We start from the raw sequence: 21,426 nt of genomic DNA on the forward strand, positions 1-21,426 counted from the left end.
ATGAAATTCTGATGGAAACGTCACGGAATACCACAACAATTTTCAACGGGATGCAAAACGGTCAACAGACTCTCAACAATATCGGACACAACAGACTCATTATACTCCGGCCATGGATTGAAGAATACATCCCAAAGATAAAGCAAGGCCAATCCTAGAAGTTGACCAATATTCAGTTGAAGATATGCTCTGGTCGTAAAAACATTTCAACTACAAGGCCAACTACCATAACAGAGAGCAACGACGAAAGGTTTATTTTGGCAATGACGTTGAAAAGAACAAGCAAAAGATGCCCCAACTTTACTTTACGGCTGTAATTAACGAAATGACCAATCAAGTATCTGTATTAAAAAAGTAAGCCAAGCACTCAAGAACATCTAGAGTCGCACGTCGTACAAAAGGTGCTATGATCGAAGCTAATGAATGTGCAGAGCTGCTTTGTCAGTTCATATTAATTGAAATCATTGACGATAAGGAAAATGACTTGCACCGAAAGTTACCAGTAAAATTGCCAAGAAATGGATAATGAAAATGCCTTTAGAGAACAACGCTATTGGAGAGAAACTGCTGTTTATAGAAGTTACATATAATGCTAAATCTTTAATCGTAAGAATCAAGCTTACAAAAAGAACAAATCAAAACTCATTTGCCATCGTGTTGACTTCAAAGGTATTGATTTCCTTGTGTGTTTGATATTATGTTCACTGGATACGGAATCAATGACACTTGTTATACCGATCATTTTATAGATACTTCAGTATTGTTTATATTGCATCATTTACCTTTTGTTTAAGAAGCAGGACATTTGTAAGGACCTTTTAAAAGTTCTGTCATACTGATGTAACGTATAATAAACGTAGTTAACGGGTTTGCCGATCATTCACTTACAAATCTCGAATTGAGCTCACGTTAAGCAAGGTTTAACCCAGTTTCACAGACTCACAATAGCATCATGGCCTATCTCTCTGTCATCGCCTTGGCCGACGGATTTCAGCATGCTGACGAGCCGTTCTTTTTCAAGGCCCTCGCCTTGGGTGACGTGGCCACCAAAACCTATCGCATCCGCCAGTTCGATTCGACTCCACTACTAACCAGCTCCGCCACTGCTATCCAAACTTATAGATACCAGTCACATCTCCATGGTTGGGACCTCCACTCCACCGGTCTGCCTCAGTGTGCAGTGGAAACCTGCCTCCTTTCCTTCCTCCAGGAGTTCATCTTGGACGTTTTTGAGGGCAACCAGCCTGTTCCCGAGACAATCACCATTTGGGTGAAGGGAAGACACCAAATGGCCCTATTCGGTCGACTAGTGGAGTCTTTGCCTTGTCTCGGTATAGCCCTTCTTGTCCGGGACTTAGAGAACATTTCCTGCCCACCGGCAAAACAGTTACTTCAACTCCATGACAATAAGGCAACCACCAGAGACAAAATCCAAGCATATCTCGACTGGATGTCCGAACAAAACCTCGAATAGACATTGGTTTTCAGAACTTTTACGTGTTTCATTTTCACTTCGCCGAGGACGGCTCAAACTTAAGGTCGGAGGAATGTTAGGAAGTAAATTCAAGTAATAAGTAATCTTTGATTTCAATAGGGTTTTACTATAGTGGCGTTTGAAGTTAATGATTTTTAAAGTTTTAGCTTTCAAAGTTTTCGCTTGATATAGCTTTGCTGCTTTTCGCTTTGTTTTACGAATCGCTTTAGCAATAATATTTTGTACAAGAACACTTTATTGATTTACATTTCGACGGCTCGTGCCATTTTATTGTACGTTTGATTACTTAGTGTTCGTTAACGCAATAATTCTAGAAAAAGCAAACAGTGTTTACAGCAGTAAGTAGTCGGCGTTTCTTCTTGTTTGAACACACGCTAGCTGGCCTTGCAATTTCATTCATATTGTAAAATATTGTACATAAATGCTGTTTCGCTGACCTAGCAAACTTAGCTAACTTTTGTTCCAGTACTTTTACTTTTTAAAAATAGCAACGCAAACAAGCTATAACTACCTCTTTTATTTCATTTTCATTTACTTGTAAATGATTTCTGTTTACACATCTATTGTACTCTTTTGTTTTAAATGGTTATTCATCAAATCATATACAAGTAAGTTGCTTGAACTGATTTTTCGATTACATAGCCGATTACATTTGTAAGCTAAGTTACGCTACGTCTACAAGAATAAATCTGTTGGAACCAAAGTTCAGTTTGCCTTTGCTATACCAGTTATAGTGGTTTGATCCCGGACCTCAAGAGAGCTGACGTCTCTTTCCCGCAAGCGAGTTGCAATTGAGTCTAGTTTTCCCTAGCTAATTGACAGTTAAAGCGCGAAGTTCCCGTTCGGTGTTCAGATCGTTCGAAAGTGGAAAAACCTCCCGTCACATGTAAGACCAAAAGACTTAATAACCAGAAGACTTCAGATCTAAAGGTACATCAGTAACATTTCGTTTTCATTATTATTTACTAGCGAAAAAACATCATACATTATTAAGACAATGCTGATAAAAAAAAAAACAGCACAATCCCACTTCTTTTTTCCTGCATATATGTATTTGCAAAATACAGAAAACGATTTCATATGAGTAGTACTTTTTGGTGCCGTAAGTGCTCAAAGCCGTTTATCAATTCAACAGATTGGGTAGATAACTAATAAAATTTTATTCGTCACTGCAAAACTTACGTAATCACAGCAAGTGAAAGCGCTAAATCTTAAACAAGGAAATTGTTCTACTGACTGTCGCTTCTCATTTTTACTTTAGTATGAAGACTTAAGATAATTTTTCACGCTTCTTTTCTATAGCTAATACTCTACAGGGGAAATATGCAAGTTATTTTCTGAGATTCTTATTGATACATAGATTAAGTCTATTTTGATCTGGTTAGTCGGCAATGTATTGAGAAAATCGTTTGCCTCTGTTCACAACCGCATTAAGAAAAATAAAGCTTAATAACACTGTACACGAGTGAACTGAAACTTTAAGGAATGTTGCATTCTACCAAAAAAAACGCGAAAAAGTGTCAACAAACCAATCAAAATTTACAACAAGAGAGATAAACCCATTTTTTATTACATGTTTCGTAGTGTCATGGTATGTGACAGGTTATGTTTACGCTTTTCGCCGTAGTCATGGCAAGTAACCAGAGTTGCGATTATAGTGGCAAACTAAAAAAATGCCAGTCACACTTACCATACGGTTTACTGTGGTAAACTTGCCACTTAGTTAACTTTCTCCATAATGTAATGTGATGTGAACCAGTATCACTAAATAAATGACCGGTTTATAATTTACGACCAAAATGCTTGTAAATATAAGAACATATCTTTCAAAGATACTGATATTCCTGCTACCATTACTCTAAATTCACTGTGAAAGGGGACAGATTCTTATCCTACTAACTGTCGCCTTACAATTAAAACCGTTCAACAACACTAGTTTATTGTTAAATGTAACATGTGACGTTTGCCTGTTTTGTTATAAACCCGCGAAAACTTCAGCCTTCTAAAAAGTGAACTCTAATGCATTTCCAATGCCATTGTCTATACAACTACATGAATGGGGAGTGAACAACGCAGTAATCCGTCCATGTTTTTCCAAGGCCATTTTTATTAACAAAGTCATCTTCTACGTAGGAGAAACAAGAAACCATTCTACCCGATTAAATTGTATACCTGCTTAACAAAACGTTTCACTTATCTTTGAAAAATATATCTAAATACTGTAAAGTCACTGTGATAGGGGACAGATTCTTATCCTACCAACTGTCGCCTTACAAATAAAACCGTTGAACAACACTAGGGTTAAGTGTAACATGTGACGTTTGCCTGTTTTGTTATAAACCCGCGAAAACTTCAGCCTTCTAAAAAGTGAACTCTAATGCATTTCCAATGCCATTGTCTATACAACTACATGGATGGGGGGTGAACAACGCAGTAATCCGTCCATGTTTTTCCAAGGCCATTTTTATTAACAAAGTAATCTTCTACGTAGGAGAAACAAGAAACCATTCTACCCGATTAAATTGTATACCTGCTTAACAAAACGTTTCACTTATCTTTGAAAAATATATCTAAACACTGTAAATTCACTGTGAAAGGGGACAGATTCTTATCCTACCAACTGTCGCCCTACAAATAAAACCGTTCAACAACACTAGTTAATTGTTAAGTGGAAAATGTGACGTTTGCCTGTTTTGTTATAAACCCGCGAAAACTTCAGCCTTCTAAAAAGTGAACTCTAATGCATTTCCAATGCCATTGTCTATACAACTACATGAATGGGGGGTGAACAACGCAGTAATCCGTCCATGTTTTTCCAAGGCCATTTTTATTAACAAAGTAATCTTCTACGTAGGAGAAACAAGAAACCATTCTACCCGATTAAATTGTATACCTGCTTAACAAAACGTTTCACTTATCTTTGAAAAATATATCTTCTAGCATTACTCTTTTAACCTTGCATTTACTTAAAAGGGACGAGATTCCTATCGTAAAAAATGTTGCATTTAATCTATTGTAATCTACCTTGTAAAATCATAGACCAATCAGAAATTTTACAAAGCACGTGCCTATTTTCTAGGAGGTACGCAAAAATAAAACATATGCAGATTACAGTACAAATTCTTGGCAGTCGAGTCTTGCAGATTTACATAGTAAGATGTCGACCCCTACATTGCCAAACTCTACTAAGAATCCTACAACGTCGACATCTACTCCTCGTACAGCGCAAAAATCCACTCCTAAATCCTCAAAATCTACGCCAACAGAGCAAGCTGCTGGACCTAATACTTCGAAACTGAAGCCTACTTTACCATCGCCAAAATCTACTCCGCCATCTACTCCTACATCGCTAAAATCTACGACAACAGAGCCAGCTGCTGGACCTAATGCTTCGGCAAAGGCTACTCCACCGGCACCGCCAAGTCCTATTCCAGAAACGACAGAGTCTCCTCCAACGCCGTTGCAATCTCAAACCACTTCGAAAACGCTTCTTTTCAAAAGGAAAAGCGATTCTTCAAATGATGGCTTCAACGCTAAAGTTTTAATCTTGGAAGAAACACTGATAGGGTACGTCCACAACCTATCACACCCAAGACGCAATAGAGGGAACACTATGAATTACTGCACCTTTGTTCTGCAGACTTCAGCCCAAGAGACACAAGAAGCGCTACTCTATTCAACGCACAAGAGACCACTATTACTAGAGAGTCAGAATAATCATACCCCTGTGAAACTGAAGCACTTCACCTACACTGAAGACAGGGACAAAATCATCGTCAACGATATGACAAACATTGCAATCCCTCAACAGTGCGAGTACTCATTTCAGTACGACGAGTCCACTCTACTCCAGAGTGAACTGATCACCATCTTAGACATCCTAAACACACGCAGAGAATGGGATGTTGTTACTGTACGTGGAAAGATATTGAATGTGAAGGATCAACGTCAAGTGGGAAGTCCTCGCAAGCGACTTAAATTGATGGAGGCAGTACTTGGCGACGTCAGTGCTACAATTCCTCTAGATCTTTGGGAATCGCAAATTGACAAAGTACAACAAGGTAAGTTGATAAAAGTTTATATTTAATAACCAGTTTCCAAACGTAGTTTCCGTTATGTGTTTTTCTTAATTCAAATAATTTTTTGTACGCACAATGTTTAAGTTCGCCGCTCAAATAAATATTAGGTGTAAAGAACGTATGCCGTCGATATTTGAGGAATAATACTTTTACCCCGATTCTCGTTTGAGTGACTGCCCCTTTAAAAAACTCACACCTGCCCCCTTTATGTAAAATTATTATCGTAGAGAGCGCACAACATGGACTGACCTGTGACTGTTTCCCTCATTTTTGTAATTTGAATTTTGTTACTTGTATTATCCAGTTCTTCTTTTTCCGAACAACTGTAGTACCAAGACGAAACTTTCTTGAGCGACTGTATATGAATCAAAGGTAATTTTAAGTAAGATTCCTTGACTGCATCTGCATCAACGCCTTTTCAACAAGTTTTTCTTCTTTTTGCAGGTTTGGTGTATACACTTACCAATTTACAAGTTAGAGTTTGGTCAGGAAAAAAGAAGCTATCGACGACGACACGTACAGTTGTTCAACCATTTGATGACCCTGTATTGTGCCAAATTCCCATTAACAGCACAGATACAGAAACAGAAGAAACGTTGCAGGTCGGTGATTTACATTCAGTGCAGAAGATTGAGAAGCATTTTAAGTGTAAACACTGCAACAAGAAAATCCTCCAAGGCACTTGTACAGATGTTATCCAATGTGAACGTTGCAGCTTCATTATGAGAACGACCACATGTGAGAAGAGTGTCACTGCAAAAGTTGTTGTACTTCGTAATGACCAACAGCTGTCTTTGAAGATAGATGACGTTGTACTAACGAAGATATTTGGAGATGTAATATCTATTGATGACAACACCTTGGCAGAGAAATTACTCTTTCTTGAGAACTTTGCTGTCACATATAACACTGACACTTTACTTGTTTCAGATATTAACATATAAATACGTTGTATTTACGCATTAGATTTTTGGAGATGTAACATCTATCAAAGAAAACAATTGTGTGAGGGTTATATCTCTTTTTTTAGAAACAATGCCAATATCACAATGCAAGAGTTCTTTGCTTCAATAGTAGATTGAAAGCAGTAGGGACTTTTTAACAAACGTTATTTTATTCGGCGTATTTTCTGTTCTTCCGCTAAGGTGAATTAATACGACGCGTTTGACTCGAAAGCTAACGAAGATAGTCGTTCAAATAATGAGCTTAACTCGTTTTATGCCTTAAAGGTCTGCATACGAGTGATAAGCTATGAATCCATTCCAAGAAATACTATCAAAGCTAGAATAGCTTACAAATGTTGTTTTCACTGTTGACTACTCAGAAATCAACAATGTTTTCATCAGGTCCAGTAACGCCAGCCATTGTTTTGCATGTTTTCGATGACAAATTTACGACATAATCAAACGAATCAAAATGATATTGCCAGTGAACTTGTGGTAATTTTGTTTCGGCCATTACAGTTATCTATGTTTTTTTTCAAAGTTTTGTTAAATGTTGAATTATTATTAATAGTAGTAGTATAGTAACAAGAATTAAGGTGGATTCTTCATTACAGGTTCACTGTTGATATTCTAACCTAGAACAAAAAAGATCATTCTGCGAATACTAGAGGACAATGCAGGTGTAAAAATATTGCTACAGGAGGTAATAAATCAAAACAGTATTAGCGATCAATTACTATTTGTAATTTCAGTTACCGTTCCATATGTTTTACACAGTATTTTTATAATAATTGTTTTTAAAGTAGTATACGAAATCGTAAGTCTCATTAAATCCAAAGTTGGACTTCTTAAACGAAAAGAAGAGACTCTAACTTAAATATTTACAAAAAATAGTTGTGATGTATAAACCCTGTTTAAGGGAAGGCGCAGGGCATAAAGAGAGTCCCGCCAGGTTTTTCGCAGGGAGAGGGATAAAAAATTTATTCTTGGGAGAAAATACTGAAACTTGAACACACACACCGAAAAACATATCTCTCAGTTTAAACTAACAAGAAAAGGATTCACACAATGTTCATTTTGTTTAAATATTTTCATATATTCCTTCATATGTCTGGTTTGAAAGTCACATTCTCGATATCTCAGCTCAAAACTATATATATAACGAATGTGTCAGATCACCTAACACATTATTAACAGGAGCACCCAACGTCAATTTTCGGAAAATATCTGACCGGAAAACGATTTGAGATCTAGAATTTTCGGAAAATTTGCTGTAAAATTTATTACTTGCCTGCTCCTCTAACATTTTTGAACATCTAAAAAATGGTATAATTGCCCATTTTTAAAGAATTTTTACCCTAAAAAGGTCACCTAAGCATGTAGATACATGTATGGAATTTTATTGAGGACAATGGTTTTTCGTTTCTCTCACGCTCCGTAGAATACGTTCTTGATAAGGAAATACCTTAGAAAAACATGGCATTATTCAACAGACGAAAAGACACATTTCATTCATATTGATATAGGCAGTGGTATAGCGAAAGGCATTAAAGTTAGCTCTTCAAAAGTCTGAATTTTTTCCGAATATATAACTATGCGACATTTTTTACGATAAAAATCTGTCCCTTCCAAAACAAAGAGTAATGCTAGAAGAAATGTTTTTCCCAAGATAAATGCTTAATGTATTTGCAAGCACTTAGAGCATAAATTTCATAGTTTGAGTGATATTCAACGATAAACGTTTATCAGTCAACGCTTACTTCGGCCGCCATCTCTTTTAGTTTTTCAAACTTGTTTCCAGTTCTCCTTGACCGTTCTGTTGTTTTTAACTCATGTAAGCTTCATTTAGAAGTGTCACGGATATAATCAGCAAAATACTAACCCTCACCCAGACGGGAAATTTTTTGTTCACCTCAATGGACCGAGATTTAGACCGGGATACGCCACTTTTTTATTTCCGTTGATTTAAAACTTTACAAGTTGTTATATGACCATACCGCACTTATCATCGTCTAGCTTTCAACAGCAATAGAAAAGATGTCCAAAGACACAGGAAACAAAAGCCACATTCGACTGCAGCACTTTTCCCAAGATAAAACAGCTAACTATTCCTTGATAAATTTAAACACGTCACGTCAAGTTACATTAAGTGACAACACTAGCAAACACTATCTTTCTCGCGTCACGTTAGCATGCTTTACAAAAACCCTTGAAAGACGCTTTACCTTATTATGCTTTACTACATATTAGCTCTTTTGTATTCTATTAGAAATACATGACTATTATAATTTATTGCACTTTCACAATTACACTTTGTTTGAAGGGTTTCTGCAAACCACTCAAACACTGGATGACATTTTTTACAGTGCAAGGCAACAATCCATAACCACAAAGATCTATTTCAACAATGTCTTATGTCTGTTATCATTTCAAATTCACAATGTTTTCGAAAACAATAGACAAACGTGATTAATAAATCTCCACTATAAACCTGACGATAACGTACTTGACAAAATGTGAAATTGTGATAACCCTGTAACAAACTTCTTTGTAAACTTTGTCATTACCATTCAACCCAAAACTGTCAGTAATTTTTGCTTATTCAATCAAACTTAAAAACAAAACAAAAAAACCTTATACAGATCACACTAATTGACATTACAGTGTAAACACACTACTATAAAACACACCGTTAGCTGTGATAACACTGAACAAACTTAGGACAACATCCTCCTTTCTCATCCATTTTGTTGCTTTTCTTCTGCATAAGTTAATTCCGAGTAAGTATTAGCCTCCACAGAGGAGGGGGGAGGGGTGCGAGAAGTTAACTATATTAATGCAATACACTGTCCCACTGCGCCCCGGTAAGTTCCACGTAGTGGTTCTAGTTAAACATTAATTTCTTTTGTTTCTCGTCTTTATGTATTTTTAATGAGTTTTTGAAGGAAACATCAAACGCTGTTTACCGTGTATGAAAAGATAAGCAGCTGTGGGTTTTTCTGAATAAATATTTGCATTAATTTTAGTGTCTAAACGGTATGGAACGGCCGAGCTTTAAAATGGGCTCGATTTTCCTCCTGGAACAAATCACCCTCTAACGCATACTGCGCGTTCGCAGGATATAAGAGTATGCGTAACATAGGCCAGCGGACTATAAACCACAGCAAACGGCCACTTAGTGAGCCATGTGATACAATTACTGCAATCTAATATGACTGTTCTAGTCGTGCAACCATCTTTTTCAGGTGTTTATACAAATTACACTGTTGTTATCTCGATATACGTTGCCTTTTATGACTGTGATTTCTAAGGTGAAGTTTTCTCATTTGAACGTTTTTTATACGGAAGCCCGAGCTCACGCAATTTTTGTGCGTCTAGTTACCACGAACTCTGTAACTGAAGTTTAAAACCAATATTTCCCGTAAAATTATATTCGTGGTAACTCTTTAACAAAATCTTAACTGTGCTATGGGAGATTGGAATAGTGTTCAGATAATAGTTGAAACTTATCGGCAAGAATAGTTCATCGAACACTATAGCCTGCGTACCTGGTGGTATTGTGTAGTAGTGGAGTGAGAGTTGGCGGCGAAGCCGTCAAGAAAGGCGTAAGCCGTGAGAAATAGAGCATCGTCCCCACTCCCTTTTTTGGATCATGGCTCTGCCGCCAAAACTTTATCGCGTACCGAGACAATACCACCAGCTACGCAGGCTACAAAAACCAGGAAGAAAGAGTGTTTTATGATGATAATGAAACACAGGGGAGTACTTAATGCAGCCACTGGTCTAACATGAGGAATACACTGACAGACTCTAGAGGGGTTAACTGTATAAAATTCTAGCCTGCGTGTAACTATAACACTGTTAAATTAGGCTATTCCTGTTATTACACGATCATTAAAAGTAACATTCTTATCTCTCACCATCTCTTCACCATTATCATTCTTATAGCATGACCATTCGTTACTATCATTTGAGAACGAAAGCGTGAACTCTATAGTCCATTTTGTACCCTTCCTGTCTCCCTGTGTAGCAACACCACAAACTTGAAATGACTTGGTAAAATTAACCTGCAGCCACGGTTTATCGTTGTTTTTTGGACACCATCCATCCTTCTTGTTAAAGTTAAGTCTTCCATGCCATGGCCTGCCATTTTTTGAACCAGAGGAAGCTTTCATCTGTGTTTTATGAATTTTATTTTTGTCAGCAACTCCTATTGGGTTATTAAAACAGGCGTCATCCATCGGACCTGAACAAAACCAGAAAAAAAAGAAGTTCGGTCTCACGACCTTCGTCACTTGCAAATCATTAGTGTTTGCATAAGGACGTTCGATACAGTATACAGCATGTACATTAACTACAGTAGAAATTACTAATGAACTGCAGTAGGAGTTACAAATAAGGAACAATACTGTTTTTTTAAAGAAATATTTGTCCTTTAATTAGCTCAAGGCGCAAGACAACTACATAATTGCGCGCTACAGTACGCTTCTTTCATGATCAATAACTTTTATGTATCGAGAATGGCGGCTATTTGAATTTGGTCCATGCACAGGAAAGTCAAGTCTGTTGTTGTATTAAAGTGTTCACCAACTTTACAAGTCCTCTTGTTTATTTCACAAGTCTTAGCTTCTAGTTTCTTTCACTTTTTTTTTTCGTACGCGTTTTTTCTTTCGACTTCAGCAGGGCTTTTGACAGTATTCCACAAGCTATTGTTTGCGATAAGCTAGCGTCACTTAATATCAATCCTTATGTGATCAATTGGATCGTCAGCTTTCTTAGCAACAGGAAACAGAGAGTAGTCGTGGATGGCTTTGTCACCAAATGAGGAGTACCGCAAGGTACAGTGCTCGGGCCTATATTGTTCTCTATTATGGTAAACGACGTTACACCGGTCTACCCAGAGCGCAATCTATTGGTCAAATATGCTGATGATCTTACGCTTAGTGCGCCCTTGTCAGCAGATCAAGATCACTCTTCCATTGAAGTCAATAGTATTGAAAACTGGGAGGGTTAGAAATCGTATGAAACTAAACCTCCAAAAGACCGAGAGATGGTTGAACGTGGCAGCATTTCTAAACCACTTCCACCTCTGGTACAAGGGATTGAACGGAAAATCTGGTTGAAACTGCTTGGCATAATTCTCGAGCAGAATCCATCGCACTGAGACCTTCATGTTGACAACTTATTATGCAAAGCTAGTAGCCGCTTTTACATTTTACGTGTCTGGTAATATATTCGATACACTAGAGATCAACAGAAAAAAATATATGATTTGTTAATTATGCCCCTGTTTTTATAAGGTAAGTATCTTGATCCTATTGACAATTTTTTTAAACGTGCCTTTAGGTTCGGATATACAAATAATTTACATGTAATAACTGATGTTTTTAGGAATCGAGACGGCAAGTTATGGAAAACTATTACAGATAATCCTTAGCATCCCCTTTTCGAGCTGTTGCGCCCTAAAAGACAGAGATCATTGCGAGATCGAGAACATAATTTTACTTTACCTGCAGTCAGAAATGAACGTTTTTAAACATCTTTTATTAATAGATGTCTATTCCAATTTGTGAAATTGTAATTTTTTTTCAAATTTTTAAACAGGTATACGACCATATTTTCTAAAGCACACGTATGTTATGACTCTATTTGTTGTGAATACATACTATTATTGTTATTATTATTATCAATAACAATAATAATAATAATAATATTATTATTATTATTATTATTATTATTACGAGTGACATTTACACTTTATAAAGCTTCCAGTTTAAACCTTAAAATAATTTGATCAAAAAAGTCGTGGCCAGGCCGATTAATAAAATGGATTTACAAAGAAATAGGTATTGCTCTTAGTAAAAAGAAAAAAAAACTGAAATAACAGCCCGCAAACCACTCAGCTGAATTTATGTCACGTTAGGTTCCTTTCAAACTTGGGATTTTTTATGAGTGCCGAACACCTATTTTAGTCGATGAAAATAATTAAATACGGCAGTTGATTCAGACGTCGGATAAAATGTTGCCGAATTTCACTCTGTTTGTTGTAAATATTCGCAGGCTCTAGAAAAAATTGTTATCCAATATGGATAAATTCTGCACATGTGAAATGCGACTTCTAAATCAGATGTTGAACCTAAGTCGAATTTTCGACTGTCTTAGTCGCAATTTCGGCAAAGTCGTATTTAACTTGAAAATGTCGAATTTAGTTGATTCAGACGTCGCATCTCAAAGCACTTACCTCTCGTATAGGCACATGTGAAATTGGACGTTTATACTGGGTAATGATAACATTGTCCAGAACTACTAAAACTACCGGTAGATATGCTATGATACATACGGCATTTTTTATATTCCCGTAAACTTTGCTTTCAATTTACCACATTATGGTACTAACTATTTGCTTATTAAAAGGAGATCCCGTCTTGTTAGATGTGATAAATCCGACACTGGTACATCTGTGGTCGGTTAAAAGCCTCTCCTTTTCCGCGAAAGATGCCAGAATTTCTTTCTTCTTCTCCAAAGAATGAATAGTAGAAAAAATGCGAGTAAAAACTCCGTTAGCTTGGAGAGCGACTTAAAAATACGGAAGTGTGTTTCTAATTAACCTATTAATTGAGGTTTGATTAGTTTATATATGTAAGAATGAAAGGACATATATATTATTTTGAAACCTAAATCTTAATCCCTCGCCTTTGTTGTAAAAAGCTCACTTCTGGAGATTCATGCATTCTTGGTTTTCACATGACGACACCAAAATTCAAACTAAGAAACTATCGCTTCTTCCGAGTTTCTACTTCCATGTGATATTAGAGCATCTTAAAACCTTTACACAAACAAAATTTCGGTTCAAAAGGATTCTTTGTTTTTCGGTCCAGGACGCTTAAATTTCCAGGCTTCGGCGTGACGCAGCATTTAGCTGGCGGCCGGGAAAGCTCTTATGTGGGTTAAAAACATTACGGATTTTTGGAGATTTTGCTATCTAAACATTCCTTGTCTTAGAATAAATATGGCTTTAATCTTTATGAGTTCCTCAAGCGAAGAATTCACTCATAAGTAGAAAACTCAAAAACCGATGTCTCTGTTGGTTTCCGGCGGCCATATTTGTGCCCCTGAAAGGGACACAAACATGGCGTCTCCATACAAAGCTTTATACATTTGGGTAAAACGTTTTTCCGAATATCTCGCATATGAACCATTGCATAGACCTGATTCTTGGCAAGGCTTTTTGTAGATTTATCTTCTTTCATCTCCCAGATTCTAGACTTTCTGTATTAAAAGGTTTCCATTTTTATTTCTGCTTTCCCACGTGAGTGAAAACCGGGAATAGGAAACTCCTAGGAAATAAATTCAGCAGAACACCCCTGATCTATCAAAAAGCCTGTACTTCTCCAGTCTTTTGGTTAAAAAATCGTCTTTAGAACTATTTCTGCACGCGATAGCTTTAAAGACTTAATTCTGGCACGGGGGGAAGATACAAATAGCTATCTGCAGGTATGGAATAAAATCAGTTTGAATAAAATCATCTACCAGAAGCAAGACATTAAAAAAAAAAACAATCGTTTTCTCGAATACACTGGTTGTACATCAACTGTTCCAGGAAGTACTTTTTCTTCGATGATCATATATGAGGCCCGCCACGCGCTCGCCCAGACTCGCCCGTCATGGTAAAGAATCCTTCGTCTAAAAATCTGAGGCAATGTCTACCTTAAATAACGAAACGTAAACGGCGATTGATCTTTCTTCACTGAACAAAATCAAGTAAGTATGGGTTACGAAACTTGGGAAAAAATAACTTTTCTTAAGTCAGGGAAGAATTCGATCCTAAAAATACGCTGTATGGATTACAGTTTCTGTACAACGATGGGTTTATTAGGTCAAGCCACCCGGAGTTGTTGACGCATATCAAAGTATCGCGTTATGATAGCTTAATGTGACTTACAATGATCATAGGATAGTGCTCTAGCCGATGAAAATTCATTGGTGCAGGGATCTAGTGAACATGCACTCGAGCTTGTAAGATGAAATTCCTACGGAAAGAACAAAAAATAAAACATCTAAAAATACGACAAACGCGTTTTGCTATATACCTTTTAGTAACTTTCTCTGTCAGTTTTTTTGTGATAATTGCAACTTTCATCACATGATCAAACACCGAGAAAAGACTTAAGAAGGTTATCTCAACTAGAAGAGAGGCGTCTGGTTTAGTACAAGCTATGTGGTTAGAGTGTTACGGGCCATGCAATTTCATTAAAATGTTTGGTCATGCGTTGCTTCGTAAGTACATGTATGTAAGCTCGAGAATTTCTGCAACTACTGTAGTAATACAGTTGATAAGTATATAGATTTAGCTAAAAGCGAAGCCTCCGTTTACGTACTTGTAATGAAAGCAATCAGATTTGAACTAGCAAGCTCTAAGCCACAAGAACAAATCTTCAAATCCCTATTTAACTTTAGGAACCTTCGGCATAACTTCACCTCTAAAGGGAGGGGTTAAGTGATTAAGAAAAAAAAATCCGCAAACACACCTGATATGAAAAAACTTTCCCACCCAACAGAAAGTCGCATATTTACAGCAAAAAAAATCACTTTGCATCAATTTCAATCACAGTAGTAGAATTCTTCCAAACTACGTAGACCCCCCACCAATGTACAAGCTCCCTTCAGCTATTTCCGAAAAAAAACTCCCGCTATCGAGAAATACAAAGGCAAGTAAAAAATGGCGTAATGGTAATTTCATGGCGTCATTTCCTTGCCATGGTAACTCTGATGTCAATGAAACATGGATCAAAACAAATTTTCATCTTCATATAAAACAGCTGTGATAGGTTTTTTCCGATATATTTGTTAATGCCGACGTAGAAAATGTATCCCCTCTTAAAAATCCAGTCGAGCCACGAGGGGATCTTAATGACATCGAATTAATTTACTTTTTGACACTTGAAACATGTCGCATTATAATCGTATATTTGTTTCAAGAAACTGTCTTACCCAAATATTATTAGCATCACTGATGAACGTAAAGTTTGCTTCCTCTGGCGTTCTCTTAGATTTATCACACTTGAGAATAACTTTGGCTTTCCATAGCGGGAGAAACCTTGCAAGAAAAAACAAGATCTTTCAACACAAACAGCGACATACAGCAAAAGCCCGCGACCAAGAACCTGGATTTTCCCAAGTTAGACTAAACAGGTTCTTAGATAAATGGTAATAAGCACAAATTTAGGCTATTCAAATTCTTAAATAGGTTCTTATTTCCTGAAAAAAATATATATTGTAGCAAAGAATATTTAGTGGCATTCAGCCTATCCCTATATACTGAATTTGCATACTAAATTAGTATTGCAGTTGGAGTGATGGGGTACCTATGTTTCCAAAGATGGTCCTGAATGTTGACTTATTTGCTAAAATCTACGGAATTTTTTATAAATTTTAGAAAATAAGGCACTGTTTCAAATTTTAGCCCAAACAGGTTTTGTATAGGGGACGCCTAAGTGCCAAATTTTAGTCGCAGGTTTTTAATGTAACTATGTGTTTCATGGAATCCATGAATCGTGTTGGCAAAAGATTTAGTTAATGAGATGTTAGTGATCTTCCTTCAGCATTTGCAGCTTTTTTGAGGACAGAGCCACTGTTTTCAGTTTCTAATTTATTATCAAAGCTTACACAATTCGACATTTTTGCCTTTTGGAAAAATTCTGCCCTACAGATTTCACTATGTTTCTAACTTAATAAATCCTGAAAGTTTAAGATGAGGGGTTTACGGTTAGGGAAACGAAGAATACATGAGTTAGATAACTCGATTCCTTCCCGATGACTACTGCAATGTGGTCAACGGAAGGTCTACAGCAGCAATCCAGAGTGAATGCTTTTATAAGCTAAAAATACAAAAAAGCGATATATATAACAGCAAGAGAATTTTGAAGGTAAATATTTACTTATACCACGTTAAATTGTATTTCTGTTTTTTTTTTAAACTGAAAGGAATTATTTCCACACAGACTAGGCAGACGCAGTGCTAAGCTCTCTCGTCGCCGACCAATGAACCCGGGATATCCATACGTGGTTGAGCACTGTTGCATCATTATTCTAATTAAGAGAAAAATTTCACTACTGAATAATTACTCCTACTGTATGAATAGTTTAAGATAGGCAACGAATTTACTTTATTATCATCATTATTATTATGATCATTATTATCATTATTATTATAATCATTGTTATCATTATTATTATTATTATTATTATTATTACTATTATTATTATTATTTTTTTTATTTATTTTAAGTTACCTTAAGAATTAATTAACGAATCAATAAGTAGTTATGAATAGCTTTTGCAATACTATATTTGTTACGATCATACAAATAGAGCTTGTTGATGTTGTTGTTTTTGGTTCTCGCCTTCCTCTGAATAGTTTTTCCCTTAGAATTAATATATAGATCTGGCCAGAGCTAAAAGCGAAGCCTCTTTTTATTTAAGCAATAGACCACACTTTCTATGGGTTTACCGTCGTGATAACCGGCACGGGATGTTCGGAGAACACGAGAACGGCTTGTAAATCATGAGCCGAAGGCGAGTGATTTACTAGCTTTTCGAGTGTTTTTCCAGCATCCCAAGTAGGTTAGAAAGTGTGGTCTATTGCTTTTATAAAATAACTTTAAGTAAAACGGAAAATGTTTCAGTTTATGAGTTTACCGGCACAACAAACCATAGTTTTTTAACCGATCAGAACGCTCGTACTATCTTAGTTATTTTATAAATACTTATATTTAATATAAGCAATAAACTCAAGTATAATAAACTCTAAGACATTAGAGGTGATTAAGGAAAAGTATTAAAGAAAAAAAAACCTGAAATGAAAACTCCCCGACCAAAGCTAAAAATCTTATGTTTAAAGCACGATACTCTTTGGTTGCAGCCAATTTACAGGTTACGATTTCTAGAGTCAAAATGGAGCTTTAGCATCGACGACGGGGACGATAGAGAAAACGTCACTTTTAAAATAAATTCGCGTTTCGTCAAACTTTGTCGCTTTTATGCCAATTCGCTGAAATGTCAAATGCAGGCGAATTTTCCAGGAGTTGATTTCTTGGGGACCGCTCTCAAGTTCAGAAATAGAAAGAAAAGAATTCGTCGTCGATTCTTTACGTTCTTCGGAAAACGTGCAATCAGTAGGCATTTTCACGTCGAAGTCATGAAGTGATGACAAAGAAATGTATTAAAAAAGCGTGATGCACGCGCAAAGTTGTTGTTTTGGCTTAAGGTGGCTCGATACAGTTTTTCAGGGTCAATACCTCCCAAGTTTGAGCGTAAACTAAGTCGCCATAAACAAAGATTTGGAAAAATTAAGACCGCATTTGTGTTTTATATAAAGATGAAAATTTGTTATGATCAGGGTTACAATGACATCGGAGTTGTCATAGCAACGAAATGACGCCATTTCCTATTTTACTTGCAGCAGTATTTCTCGGCACTGGGAACCGTTCTTCCAAAATCGTTTACTGGAGCTTTTACCTACGATAGCTGCCTCGATGTTCGTGAAGTTTAAGCGAAATCTGTAAGAGCGTTATCGAGATATTTTGGGGATGAAGTTTTTCTGGTTAGAAATACGGTAAAAAATTGACGATCTTGATGTTAGACTGTTATCTGTACTAAACGAAGCGCTTTTGACATGCAATTTCACCTCACAGTAGTTTCAATCTTTTTAAAAACGTGTGCGAAAGATCATGGAGATACCTCCAGCCGATTGCTAGAAAGGAGGATTTGATTAGTATGTATCAAGGCTCTCTTGTTAGCGGTAATGTGAACATTTCGGCCACCTTAACAAACCTACTGCTTTCTGGCGATTTCTAAGCCGTTGCCGTCGCTTTCGTCGTTGCTCTAAAGCTCCCAAAAGAAATGGGAAAGACCTAAAAGAAAAATCTGGCCGACTTTTGTATTTGCCATTAAGCAGGGGCACCCAACGACAACTTTCGGAAAAAAATCTGTTCGGAAGACGATTTGAGATCTAGAATTTTCGGAACATTTGTTGTAAAATTTCTTGTTTGCCTGCCTCTCCTAGGATTTTCGAACATCTAAAAAAAGGTAAAAATGCCCATTTTAAACGGATTTTTACCCTAAAAAGGTCACCTAGAATTTTCGGGAGCCTTTTTTCTGGCTGAAATTTTCGAACAGGTAAGTTTTGATTCCTATAATTTTCGGATCACTAGACTTTCAGCTAGGAAATCCGAACAGATGAAAAATTTGTAGGGGATAAAAAATATGCCCAAATCCACCGTTTAAATAATAAACACGTTTAACAATGCTATGTTTAAGCGGTTTTGAACTATATTCTCGTTGGGTGCCCCTGATTAAGCTTATTATGTTTTCATCTCTCGGACCCGGAATGGAACAGTTATGTGCAAACAGCAGCCAACTTACTCCTCGTTCCTGTAATGCAGCTCTGCACTGTTTGACTCGTTATTGAAGTGACATTGTACTGAAGTATTCGTTCCAATGTTTTGGTAGCTTGAGTTAATTGCAGCCCACCGACAAATCTGAAGGAAAATAAGATGTTAGAAAGCAGCTGAAGTTGAAGTCCAAAAGCTGTTATATAATTAGCAATTATTCTTTGAAATAGAAGTAAATATTCCTAAAGGTTCTATTCACCGAGATTGCAAAGAATAATTAACTTGGTGTATATACAGATGAGGTGACCTCAACAATCTCAAAGTAAAAACTACTATTTGATTAACAGATCAAATCATTCATGGAAAATGCGTATGTAGCGGTAAACAGTACATGTCTAAAAGTTAGATCTTTACAGAACTTTCAGACATGGTAAATCAGAGTTAAATGCTTTGGCAAACAATAGCGTAATGATTATTTGTAATAATTAAAAGCTCAAATTGCTCAGTGTTAAGTCTCTTATTCTAAAAGGTTGGCCAAACACCTTGTTCAAATATCTGCTCGCTAGGGGTTGAATATTCCTTGAACAGTCCGAGATAGAGAACCAATCAGATTGCTTTAAACACCAAGATCGCTGAGTGTTGTACACTAAATATAGATATATGAGCTTAGTATAATTACATTGATGATTATCGAAAATAGAGCGCCATGATTTACTAAGAACTTCGCTTCATCCCGCTATAATCACGGCGCGGTGATTATAATATTGAAGGCTAGAAGTTTTCAAAATGTCAGCCAGATTTGTTGATGTTTCGGAGTCGGAAATTGATCAATAATTTTATTTTCTCGAATAATCATCAATGTAATTATACTCCTCAGGCGACTAATCGTTAAGTGTTTCTTCCTATATCCTCTGCTATGGTGTGCTGATAAATTGGCTACATCAATTTCATTTGCCCTTAGCTTTCCGATTAACCGAAAAAGGTTTGTGTTTGGTCTCATATACTTTCTCTATCCTGGTAGTTCAACGGCTGTCTATGATACTAAATTTAAAAACCCCCTTGATAATATATATTCTCCCCAAAACGTACTGCCACATCTTTGTTACAGTCACCAGGCACTTGTATCTGGCTCAGCAAGAAGGAAGTACACGGATTGTAACTGTATTTATACCCAAAATTATTGTTTTTGGTAGTAAACCTGTCGATAAAATACAAGTTATAAACCTCAAGGCTTACCAAGTAGACCGATACAATTTTAGCATAACCAGCTCTTCAAACTGCGGGTCCTACGACGAAGGCAAGTCCAGTCATTCATAGAGCTGTCCAAATAACTATACGATTATAATTCTTCATTCCAGCTTAAATCCGACGTAAGTAAAAACCCATGAGGCAATTACTCCAGGGACCTGGAATTCCAGCACGTTTTTCAAAATACGCTTTAAGGAGCACTGCCATATTATGAGCAATTACTGAATAAGGCTAAAAATGATCTGAAGGCTTATTAATCGGCCTCGGCAAATAACACCCTCCGATATCTGCATAAATCTTCAGATCATAGGAGAACCGAATACAACAATTATTTCATTCATTCAGGCTGTAGTTCGACTAGTTCTTCCACGAACAACTTGTTAAATGTTCTGCCATTTTCTAATGGTCCATCAAAACAACGCAACCTCGTCCCCGGGGCTTCTCGATTGCCGTCCCTCTTTCTAGTGATTATCCTGTTCTACTGACGCCATTTTCCGGGTGATGAATAAGTTGTGGGATTTGAGCCAATCGGTGGAATGAAAAATAAACTGTTTTTATTTACCTTGGAATGCCATCCTTTCTATCAATTGGTTCGAGATTATAAATCTTTCCTGGACAGCGACAACCGCAACCATTAATTATTGGATCACACGTATAATTGGCCTCAAGGCAACTGCACAGGAAGGTCATGCCTATAAGACACCTCATCCAGTTCAAAAGGGACAGCATCATATTCTCCTGCAAAGGCCAATTAAGACATATTATTATTCATTCAACATATTTTCCCAATTCGGATTGGCTAAAAGCACACGTGTAATTCACCATAACCATTTACTGATGACCAAAGTTGGAAGAATTTTGTGTTTAACGTGGAAATGGCGTCAAAAATGCAGCCCGCTACTGGTTAAGGCAACGTTACCGAGAGGACCCATGGACGAGATTGAGTTATTTTGGTTGTGAAAAAAAAAATGGCGGACATTTCACTCGTTTCAAGAGTAAGAACTACAGCTGGAACTAGGCGAAATAATAGCTAAAAACATGGCAAAAACAGCCAGAAGACAACTCGTAGGGCGACATCTGCTATTTGGAGAATATTTGCGGAGCTGAGCAAACCTAAACTTATTCTATCGAAGATGAACTTAACATAGATTCATGTAAGCATGTTTTAGCTATGTTTTTATACTAGAAATTATTTTGAATGAATAAGCCGAAGGCCTCGGTGGATAACTCCCTCCGAGATCTGCTTAATTCTTCACATCCTACGAAAG

General features: G+C 36.8%; 2 protein-coding genes across 2 annotated transcripts in view; one reads left to right on the forward strand and one right to left on the reverse strand.

Moving 5' to 3' along the window:
* Positions 1-20,848, reverse strand: part of LOC140928950 (uncharacterized) — a 35,888-nt gene extending 15,040 nt beyond the window's left edge. The window contains exons 1-6 of the mRNA XM_073378757.1: positions 20,721-20,848; positions 20,000-20,108; positions 18,942-19,057; positions 15,510-15,615; positions 14,461-14,548; positions 10,439-10,764 (exon numbers count right to left, since the gene is read on the reverse strand). Coding sequence (XP_073234858.1) covers positions 10,439-10,764; positions 14,461-14,548; positions 15,510-15,615; positions 18,942-19,057; positions 20,000-20,108; positions 20,721-20,848 — 873 coding nt within the window. The remainder of the gene's footprint in view (positions 1-10,438; positions 10,765-14,460; positions 14,549-15,509; positions 15,616-18,941; positions 19,058-19,999; positions 20,109-20,720) is intronic.
* LOC140937822 (uncharacterized) lies at positions 5,148-6,739 on the forward strand. Its single transcript, XM_073387400.1, has 2 exons — positions 5,148-5,556; positions 6,019-6,739. Exons 1-2 carry the CDS (start codon positions 5,280-5,282, stop codon positions 6,516-6,518), a joined length of 777 nt encoding a protein of 258 aa, XP_073243501.1. The 5' UTR covers positions 5,148-5,279; the 3' UTR covers positions 6,519-6,739.
* Positions 20,849-21,426: the final 578 nt, after the last annotated feature.

Source organism: Porites lutea, chromosome 1, assembly GCF_958299795.1.
Source record: "Porites lutea chromosome 1, jaPorLute2.1, whole genome shotgun sequence".
NCBI lineage: Eukaryota > Metazoa > Cnidaria > Anthozoa > Scleractinia > Poritidae > Porites > Porites lutea.